At 38.2% G+C, this 10,777-nt stretch overlaps 1 protein-coding gene across 2 annotated transcripts; it reads left to right on the top strand.

Annotated features, from left to right (window-relative positions):
- Window positions 1–746: 746 nt before the first annotated feature.
- LOC145088971 (uncharacterized) lies at window positions 747–4,807 on the top strand. 2 transcript variants are annotated; one of them, XM_079027477.1, is made up of 8 exons: window positions 747–874; window positions 1,012–1,766; window positions 2,295–3,463; window positions 3,552–3,665; window positions 3,742–3,898; window positions 3,973–4,101; window positions 4,189–4,290; window positions 4,381–4,807. In XM_079027477.1, exons 2-8 carry the CDS (start codon window positions 1,034–1,036, stop codon window positions 4,485–4,487), a joined length of 2,511 nt encoding a protein of 836 aa, XP_078883603.1. In that variant the 5' UTR covers window positions 747–874; window positions 1,012–1,033; the 3' UTR covers window positions 4,488–4,807. The 2 variants fall into 2 exon arrangements, with proteins under 2 accessions (XP_078883603.1, XP_078883602.1); XM_079027476.1 differs by having other exon boundaries at window positions 3,546–3,665.
- Window positions 4,808–10,777: the final 5,970 nt, after the last annotated feature.

The following is a 10,777-nucleotide window of genomic DNA, read 5'->3' as shown; positions in this document are numbered from 1 at the left end:
GTCCAATACTTACCAAAAACACCCTAACTTCTAAAAATCTTTACAAAATACATCCTGAAATTACACTTTGACCTCTGAAAGTCTATAATATATCATTTGGCTCCCCGAAATCACTCTCCGTTAAATGGGCGACTATTCGTTCATTAATTTTATCTACATTATTTATTTATTTAATAAACAGGATGTTACAGAAAAATAATGAAAGTGACTATTTCCTATCAATTAAGGGGGTGTTTGGATAGGGAAAAAATAGGCTGCTTATTGGTTATTGATTAATCCCACCGCAATAAGCAAATTTAAGTGTTTGGATATGAGTCTTTAAAAAACAGCTTATTGCGGTAGGAATAAGCAAAATAAGCTGATTTTAATAAGGAAGGGGGGATGCTTATTGCTTATTGGTCATTTTACTCATATAAACTGTTTTATTTTGCCAAACACTTAACTGCTTAATGCTTATTCCCACCGTAATAAACTAATCCAAACACATTTTAAAAAAATGCTTATTCTCACCACAATAAACAATAAGCTAATAAATTAAAAATTATTTATCCAAACACCACTAAATGGATTTGGGACGAAGGGAAGACAAGGAAAAATAATATGACAAAAAAATGTGGTAACATGAGGTACTAAACAATTATATTTGCACATATCGTGCACGTTCGTCGAAGAGCAAAATGTTGAAGGACCTGTACGCAATTAAATACAAGTCAAACACCAATAAGAAGGAAAAAAGAAGAAAGGATGTGAATGTGATAACTAACCACACAACACTTTCACTTTGAATTGGAATAGGAAAAGGGGAAGGGGAAAGGGAAAGAGGAAAAACCCACCGTCGACACGCCAGCCTCCGGTCTCCTCGATTCTCTCACTGGTATGTTCCAACACTCAACCTTTAAAAAAAAATCTTTCCCTTTTACTTGCCGATTTATCATATTCTTTCCCTATGGTTTATCTTGTTGATTTTGATAAGTAGTGAAACTCGATTCTTGTTTCGGTTTGATTGTCCAGAAAAGAAGAAGAAGAAGAAAAGATGATGGGTTTAGGGTATTTGGGATCATCGTCGTCATCTTCGTCGTCCTCAAATTTGTCACCTTTAGCTCCACCTTTTACTGTTGATCGATCTAACCAAAACAAACCTGCCCTAAATTCAAACTCAATTTCCCATTTCAATGATCCATCATATGGAGTACCCTTCACCTCCTCTTGGCACTCCTCAACTGCTAGACAAGATTTTTTGGCCGATTCGGGAAGGACCACTACTCTCCCTTTAAACGATTCCAGATACATGATTCCGGAGCCCGTTAATCTTCCAACCGCTGGTAATTGGTCTGGTTTGAACTCTAATGGTAAACATGGATTGGAGCAGATAACTCCTGGTCGGCCCCATTGGTCTGCTGTATACCCTAGTCCAAAACGTGTCGCTGATTCCTTCTCTTATAATCTCAGTGAAGCAAAGCCATTCTATCCTCCGTATGCCTCTTCTTCTTCGGTGAACAATGATGATATTCCTTTGGTGACCTTTAGTGAGCCCGGCTACGATTTGTTGTCTAGTTCTGGGCTTGGGCTTGCTCACGGGCATGGTGATGAAACCTCCCAAGTTGATTATACCCGAAGCTTGTCTGGATTGGAGTATAACCCGCAGCACGACAGTGTTTGGAGTACTGGACTGCCCGAGGGAAAGCAAGTGAAAAAAATTGAAAGCGACGACAGTTTTTTTTCAGAGGAGGCCAACCTTGCTGCTTATAATAACTATTTTAATCAAGGTATTGTTTCTTCTCTCTTCTCTTCTTGTTAGGTGAATGATTTCATTTCTTTGTTGTGGTTACTGATACTATATGAATTTCTAATTTCTGTACTTTTTTTGCATCATTATTGCTTGTTTGAGAAATCGACAAGGTTACTCCTTTCTCAACAACAGTCGACCCTCATAAATCTAGGAAATGTAGAGCCCATTTATTCTTTTGTACAGACTTTGACTAGGAGTATCGGAAGACTTATTTGAGACTGAATAGCACTCATGTATGAAAATAAGCATTTTTACTAAAATCAAAAGCCACTGCAAAGAGGTTTTATTTCTTGAGCGACTCAAAAACCTCCAGTGAAGTTGTTTTCATTTTTACAACAACAAGTTTACAAGTCTGTTTCGCTTGGGCCTTGTTTGATTTCCAGGCTATCCTGCTTGCTTTAAATTTCTTTTTCTTGCTAGAATTGGAAGTCAGCTACCCTGACCCTGTTTGAGAGTTGATATGATTTCATTATATATAAATTTGGTTTTCCCTTTGATGATACAGGAGCTTATGGTAACAAGAGCTCAAGCAAAAGCAAAGATGATGCTAGCCTTTTCTATTATGCTGATATTATAAGAAGAGCAAACAACAGTGGGCATGGAAAGTCAGATGCTGCATCATTTTCTGCAAATGCAAATACTCACAGCCTTGATCCTAATGACTTGTCAAAAGGAGGATCAACGTTTAGAGCCTTTCCTATGTTTTCTGAATCTCATCCATTAATACAATCACCTGAACCTCCTGAAGATCTCTGGAACAGCCAAAACTCATACAACCCCAACCCATATGAGAAGAGATACCATATGTTTGATTGCTCTGATGATCACATAACAAAATCATCTGCCCTTGTGATCAAGCCTCCTGCTGCAGTTTCATCAAAAAGTTTGGAGATTGGCAATCTTTCAGCTCTGAACATCAATGATGTTGTGGGTAGTCCCTTGAAAGAAAAGGAGCAATCCTTATCGGGTGGGAGTTTCTTGGCTCCAAACCAGCTGAGCTTTCAAATAGGAAGAACTTCCTCAACAAAAAACGAAGACATGTCTGCCTCTGCCAGTGATCAACTGAAATTTGAGTTTAAAGCTCAAGTTCCTGATATCAATACCACCGGAAATGTAAAAATCAGTGCAAATTCTTTTGAACAGTTTGATCATCATAACCCTGCTGAGGATTCTCCTTGCTGGAAAGGAGCTCCCACCTCTCAGTCTCAGTTTCTACCATTTGAATCCCAATCACCTCAACCTCCTATGAAGAAACTACAAACAGGGAATGGTGTGGACGAAACAAATGAGAGGAAAGAAGACTCTGTTGAGGTTGTTGTGGTGAATTCTTCCGAACCTAGCAATGGAGGAGGAGGAGGAGGAGGAGTTGTTGATAACAACATTAAACCAAAGAAGGAATATGCTTCCTTGAACGAGTCAAGTAAACTGAAGTTACCAACAACTCCAGAGATGGATGTTAATGTCAATGCAAGTGGTGTTGTGAAATCACTGTATAATCTGTCGGATTTGCTTTTACTTCACTGTTCAAATGATGAATTTGCGCTAAAGGAGCATGATCGCGAGGCCCTTGATCGTGTGATTCACAATCTTGGTGTCTGCATGTCAAAAGCGACCTCTCCACCTCCACCTCCACCTCAGCAGCAGAAGACATGCACATCAAATATGTCTCAAGAGGTACAGTACAATAATACATACATGCTTCTCATATCTGTTTGTATGGTTTATATAATTAAGGGATTAAGGGAAGGGAAAGTAGTTGCAGATGAGGAATGAAACCATATTGCATGATGATAGTTTTGGTAAAAATGTGGAGAAATTGCTGCTGGAACATGCTTCTCTGGATGTGGATCCGCCAAAAGATCATAAAATGGTCCAGGTAGTACTCTCTCAACTCTGGCTGTATTATAAATTATAAATCGATTATTATATAAGCTGAAGCTGAACTGCAACAGGCAATACAAAAGGTGCTTGCAGAGAATGTGGAATGTGAGGTGAAGGTGACGGAGACCCTGTCATTGTATAAAAATCTGTGGCTTGAAGCCGAAGCAGAGCTCTGCTCCTTAAGTTTTAGAGCCCGCTTTGAGCGTTTGAAGACACACAAATCAACAGGTAGGTTAAGTAGTATCAAAACCCTGTCTGTCTGTGTTGCTTCTTGATATGATAAAAGAGTTTGTCATTATCAGATGCTGCTGCCTCTCCCACTCCCATAAAAAAGGAAATCACAGTCGTTGATGATGATGTTGATGTTGAGGCTGGTGTGATGGCCCGTTTCAATATCCTCAAGCGCCGTGAAGACCCAAATCCTGTTGCAGGTGGCCCCCAAGTCACTGTAAATTATTACATACCAGTGGCAACAGAATAAATCATAAATCTGATATATGATTATATGAATGATGCAGATATTATTGACCCTTGGGTGATGGACCGATTGAACATTCTCAAACGCAGAGGGGAGTTGAATGCTAATAATAAAGTAACAGATTGTGTCCAGGATGATGAAGGTAACAAAGCAAGCAACCAACTTTTTATCAAAGTCTGAAAGGCTTGTGTAATTTCTTGCTTGTGTGATTTTTTTTTTTTTTTTTTTGCAGAAGCAGAAGAAGACCAAGAAGAAGAAGAAGAAGAAGAAGCAGTGGGGAGTGGGGGCTCAGACTGGGAACACATACTCAAAGATGACTTTAGTTGGCGCCTAAGTTAACAACCACCACTTCCTAAGCAGCCATGTACTATGTACATACATAAATAAGTATCGTACCATGATACCCACCTGTTAATAGTTAATACTTTATGTCTTAATAATACATCTCTAAACCAAAAATATGTATAAAGTTTCAAATTTAATTTTCAACTTGGGTCGGGCTGCTTTATTGGGTCGTTTGCTATGTTTTGTTTGCATTAACTATTGTATAATATTATTCTTTTGGGACGTATAAAACCAAACCCCTTGTAGTGTAGTAGCTACCCGTTGGAAATACTTGATACTTTCCTTTTCCAATTTTATTTATGCTTTTTTGGAAATGATGTTTGTCGATCAATTAGCAGTTATCAAATTTTACAAGACATGACATAAGTGCTTTTTTTTTTTTTTTTTTTTTTTTTTTTTTTTTTTTTTTTTTTAAATAGGGTTGCAAACGACCCAAGCTACTCGTGAGCTACTCGAGATCGAATCATTAAAAGCTTGACTCGAGATCGATTTTAAACGAGCCCGAGCCGACCTCGAGCTTAATAATAAGCTTGTTTATTAAACGAGCTCGAGCCTAAACGAGTCTACATACATCTATATTTCCTCCGTCCCAAATTGATAGTTTTAATTTTTGAAGTTTTTTTTCTTCAACTTTGACCTTAAATATTTTTATTTGTATTATATATTACCTGATAAAACTTATAACAATGAAAAAATATTTAAAATACAATCCATTCATATATTTTGCATAAATATTGAAGGTCAAAATTGAAGAAAACATACTTCAAAAGTCAAAAGTGGACTATCAATTTGGGACGGAGTAGTATAATAAAAAAAATATTTTTATTTTTACATATTAAAATAAATAATAATTTAATAAATATCATTTTAGGAAATTATAATATATTGTATACGAGTCGAGCCCAAACCGAGTCTGAGCCCGTACGATTCTTAACGAGCCGATCTCGAGCCTTGTACCACAATGCTGGAAATGAGTTGAGCTCGAGCTCGAGCCTATAAATATTTAAATGAGCTGAGCTTGAGCTTGGTCAGAGCTCATTTGCAGCCCTAACAAAAATGATGACATTTTTAATCAATCTAAACGAATTTTTCGCAATTAAGTCTCAAAGAAACTTAATGTTCCAGTGCGGTGTATATATTTGGTCTTTTTTTATTTTATTTATTTTATTTTTTTTCTTTCTAATTTTGTTATACGATTAACATTCGGTCTTTTTTATTTTTATTTTATTTTTCTTTCTAATTTTGGTATACGATTTACGGTTAAAATCATTTTAATTGCTTAAAAAAAGCACCATTTTGAATAGGGACATGATTTCTACACAATAATTTTTCTCCATACACATTATTATGTACAACTCAATAATACACAACAATTTTTCTCCATACACATTATTATGTACAACTCAATAATACATAAATTGTTGTGTATGATAAAAAACTACTGTATACAGTTTCCGAGGCTCCTCTATTTGGTTAAAGACTGGATACGGTATGAAACTATGTACATGATTTACAATTAATTATCTTCTTCAACCATCCATCCAACGCAACATAGTTTTTTTTTAGTAAATTACACGAATGGTCCCTATGGTTTGAGGTAATTTGCATGTTTGGTCGATAACTTATTTTTTTAACTTGAAAGGTCCATACAATTTCTTTTTATTGCGTGCTTGGTCTCTGTCTTACCTAAAAAGACTATTTTGCCATTGATTTTTTAGTTTATTTAAATAAGATGAGGTACATATTAAAAATATACTAAGTGTACAAATTACCCCAAACTAAGCGCGCAACAAAAATAAACAATAAGGACCTTCCGAATTATAAAAATTAGTTAGGGACCAAATGTACAAATTACCCCAAACCATAAGGACCATTCGTATAATTTACTATTTTTTTTTATTTAGTTACTTCTATATTTTTCAAGTGTCAACACAAGTAATCTATTACAACCCATATAACTTTCTATTTAAAAAATATACTAACTTAAAATTAAATAAATAAATCGAAAATTAAAAAATAACATTTAATTAAAAAAAACACACTACTACAAATGGAAATTTAAAACCTAAAAACAATTATCAAAATCATAATGCGATAATTAAAAAACATAGTTATCTAGCGAAGGTATGTATGATGCTTGATGCGATCAACAAGATTCATTTGAAGTTAGTGGTGAGTTTCTGAGTCGCACAATTCCAGGATCATATATGTTTATACTTCTTCTTCGGTGGGGGAGATTAGTATCATGTACCAGACATATAACAACACTTTCATGTTTTAGTATCATATTGTATAATATAACATCAAGTTTTTTGAGTGTGAATCTAGATTGAATGTCTTGGATATATGAACCGGAAGCAAGTTCCCGACTTGTTTTTTTGCTTCCCTCATAAAAGAGACTCGTTAGAACCTCCTAAGGGAATATGCCCCTTGTGTAGTGTGACATCCCCATTTTCATGACTAGAAAAGACAGATTTTGTTTATGCTTTGTTTGAAAAATTATAGTAACATTTTAAATAAAAGTGTTGCGGAATTTGTCCCAAAACAAAATATGATAAAGATTTATCAAAAGCATTTCCATAGAAATGTATTTCATTAAAAAGACCCGGGATGTCATGTTCGATACAGATCATAAGCATAAACAATACAACATAAGCCTTACTACATTATTTCATATCTCCAGGCCTATATCTGTAATCCCTCATCCAAAACATCACATCTATGCTCATGTGCCACTACCTGTAATACAAGAAATTGAGTGGGTCGGGCTTGGGAGCCTGGTGAGCACATAAGGTTTTCAACCCACAATAAATAAGTTTATTAATTTCATCAATCAACAATAACCCGATTACCCATTCCCGTTATCCTCACTTTACGTCCCTAAACACCTATCATAAGGGACCTAGCCTAAGGATCATCATCGGGATGGACACTACTGCTAAGGGGATTCCTTAGCAATAAATGTCCTAAAGGCAACCATGTGGGGGATGGAGTACACCGGTGAACACATCGTTCACAAACACCTACAGGTTGCGAGCCTGCTAGTGTTCCACTGGACTGTCTAGAAGAGTCCGTGGTCGTCATCCATACTCCGCTAGATGACAGAATCAACAACATCAACATCGAGACCTCTCATCATTTTATCACACATCACCTATTACATCTACCCATGTTTTAACCCAACATTTTTTGTAGATATAAAATACATATACAGTTCAAACCATTGAAAACATGTATAACAATGTTCATCCAGCATATATAGCAAGTATTTAGATAATATGCACACATAGCACGTAGTTTATATAAAATAATTCATATATATGTGTAAGCTGAAAGTAACTATGCACTCACCTGAGTAGGTGGTGACTCGGTGCTTGGACAACACTTCGTTACTCTTAACACACTTTTCCTTCGGCAAAACCTAGTATCATTGCCACTAGGGTTTAGTCTAATATTCACCGCGACTAATTAATAGTCTAGCTATTATTACTATTATATAAGCGTTAAACGATACTTATATAACCCATAATAATAGCCCAAGTACTTATTATAAGGTCCTAATAACATTACTATATTAAAACATAAGCTAAACTAAAGATAGGTTAGGCGTAGCTCACTTACAGCGGGTTTTCTCGAAAACCGGGCTTCGCTGGAGCAGCGTTCCTGAGCTGAAAGGCTCTTTTCTCGGGACTCCGGGAGCCTCGGGGCTTCCTTCGGGTGCTAGGGGGTTTACCTAGGCTTTTAGGGGGGTTAGGGAGGCTAGAGAGAGAAAGTGAGTTTGGGAGGTGTGAAGAGAAGTGAATGCCCGACACCTATATTTATAGGGGTGCTGACTGATGGACTTGCCGAGTAGGAGGACCTACTCGCCGAGTTGGTGCATGTGGCAACCTTCTGGTGGTGCCACGTGTCCAATTCTGGTGGTGCCACGTCACCCCCTATCGTGTATCAGCCTTCAAACTTAGAAAAATCATAACTATCGCATATGAGCTCCGTTTTCGATGTTCTTTATATCCACACGTAGGTAAAATCAAGATATACAACTTTCATTTATACTCCATCGGCTAATTCTCGACCGATCTCAAATTTAACAGTAGGAGGCGTTTAGACTGTTAAATGACCGCGAAGAATTCGTAACTCCTTCATACGAACTCCGTTTTTGTCCATCTTTTTACCGTTGAGTTCCTATTAATGAGATCTTCAACTCTCATTTAGGTCGCGTAAGCCAAAAACCGCTCGAACTAAAATTCGAGTTTCGGGTCATGCATTGCTAAGCCAGATCTTAGAAAAATCATAACTTCTTCATACGAAGTAAGATTTGGGCTTTCTTTTTACAGATTTTCTCGGTTTAACATATTCTACGAATTTCTTTTAGATCACTAAGGCTAAAAAGTCCTCCATCGTAAATTCACTATTTACGTCTCCCGGTGCCGTGCCGGTTTTGCCGTAAAACTTCGACGGGCCATAACTTCTTCGTTATAACTCGGATTTTGGCGTTCTTTATATCCGCAGAATCCTTGTTTTGACCACTCAACTTTATATAAAGATATTGGGCTTATATCACACTTTAATTTTGACGCTTATTTTTATTCTTTATTAATTATACATTTATAATTAAATAATAAGCACATAAATACACATAATTCACATAATACTCAAATATTTCATCTTTATTACTTCAAAAAGAGTTACAATAGTTGACCTAGACTATTACATTGTCAAAAATGCTTAGCCCTGAAACCCGGACGTTACATGTAGGATTCGACAATCAAGTCAGATCAGTGTATAAATGGAGATGATTTCTAGGCTAGAGAGAAGCCTCTATGTGAGAGGTGTATGTGAAAATGAGAGTTAAATGTGGAAATCTCTGATTTGTATCACGGTGTCACAGGTACAAGTTCGACATTACTCCTTGCCTGTGCGGTGTACCGAACTCCTCCCTAAAACCCCGATACCAGCCCTCCCAACTGGTTTTGCCCTGCCATGGGCCCATCAGGGAAGCGGCACTAGCCCTCGACCAGTTGTATCTCTAGAACGCTATGACCTTCTTCGTTGTAACGCATTTCAGCGACTCAGCCAGACAACAACGACTAGCATAACAATGTCCCTTGGGCTAGGACGCCCCCTTTTGAACCTAATGACAAGCTATTCCAGTGGCATGTTCTTTGTCTTTTTGGTCATCATGGTCACGGGATATCAGCCTGTGACACTCTCCCTCCGCAAAATTATCGCACGTACTCTTGCGATGGAAGAGGAACTTTTATCCTTTCGAAACGACCTTTCTTCTGATGCCAAGTATGATCGCGTACCACTACATTGGATCCCAACCTTTATACTTCGAAGTTGGAATCCTCGACATGTGGCCACCCCCATTACTTCCTTCAAGGAGGTAGAATATTCATCGGTGTATTTCTCTTGACTTCATAGCAACCCACCAGCAAGTCCATACTTCTGCGGACCCCAGAGATATGTACGATCATACTAGCATGTCCCTTCGTCATTTGGCTCTGATACCACTTGTCACGGACACAATTTCAGCATTACTCCTTACCCGTGCGGCGTACCGAGGTCCTCCATAAAACCCCGATACCAGCCCTCCCATGTTACACACACCAACTGGTTTCACCCTGCAATGGGCTCATCAGGGAAGCGACACTAGCCCCTGACTAGTTGTGTCTCTAGAACACTACGACCCCCTTCATTTTCACGCATTTCAGCGACTCGGCCAGACAACAACGACTAGCATAATAACGTCCCTTGGGCTAGGACGCCCCCTTTTGAACCCAATGGCAAGCTATTCTAGTGGCATGGTCTTTGTCTTCTTGGTCATCACGGTCACGGGATATCAACCCGTGAGCTCTCCCACCGCAAAATAATCGCACGTACTCTTGCGATGGAAGAGGAACTTTTATCCTTTCAAAACGGCCTTTCTTCTGATGCTAAGTATGATCGCGTACCGCTACACTGGATCCCAACCTTTATACTTCGAAGTCGGAATCCTCGGCATATGGTCACCCCCATTACTTCCTTCAAGGAGGTAGAGCATTCATCGGTGTATTGCTCTTGAGTTCACAACAACCCACCAGCAAGTCCATACTTCTATGGACCCCACGAATATGTACGATCATACTAGCATGTCCCCTCGTCATTTGGCTCTAATACCACTTGTCACGGACACAAGTTCAGCATTACTCCTTGCCTGTGCGGTGTACAGAGGTCCTCCGTAAAACCCCGATACCAGCCCTCCCATGTTACACACACCAATTGGGTTTGCCCTGCCATGGGCT

The sequence above is a fragment of the Lactuca serriola genome, chromosome 2 (genome assembly GCF_051521515.1).
Source record: "Lactuca serriola cultivar US96UC23 chromosome 2, Lser_US96UC23_V15, whole genome shotgun sequence".
NCBI lineage: Eukaryota > Viridiplantae > Streptophyta > Magnoliopsida > Asterales > Asteraceae > Lactuca > Lactuca serriola.
The sequence above is the reverse complement of the archived record's forward strand: the minus strand, read 5'-3'. Positions and strand labels throughout refer to the sequence as shown.

Coding starts and splice junctions, on each gene's coding strand:
- LOC145088971 (XM_079027476.1), top strand. CDS start 1,034: ATGATGGGTTTAGGGTATTTGGGATCATCGTCGTCATCTTCGTCGTCC. Junction 1,767..2,294: donor TAATAACTATTTTAATCAAG/GTATTGTTTCTT, acceptor TTGATGATACAG/GAGCTTATGGTAACAAGAGC. Junction 4,102..4,188: donor AGACCCAAATCCTGTTGCAG/GTGGCCCCCAAG, acceptor TGAATGATGCAG/ATATTATTGACCCTTGGGTG.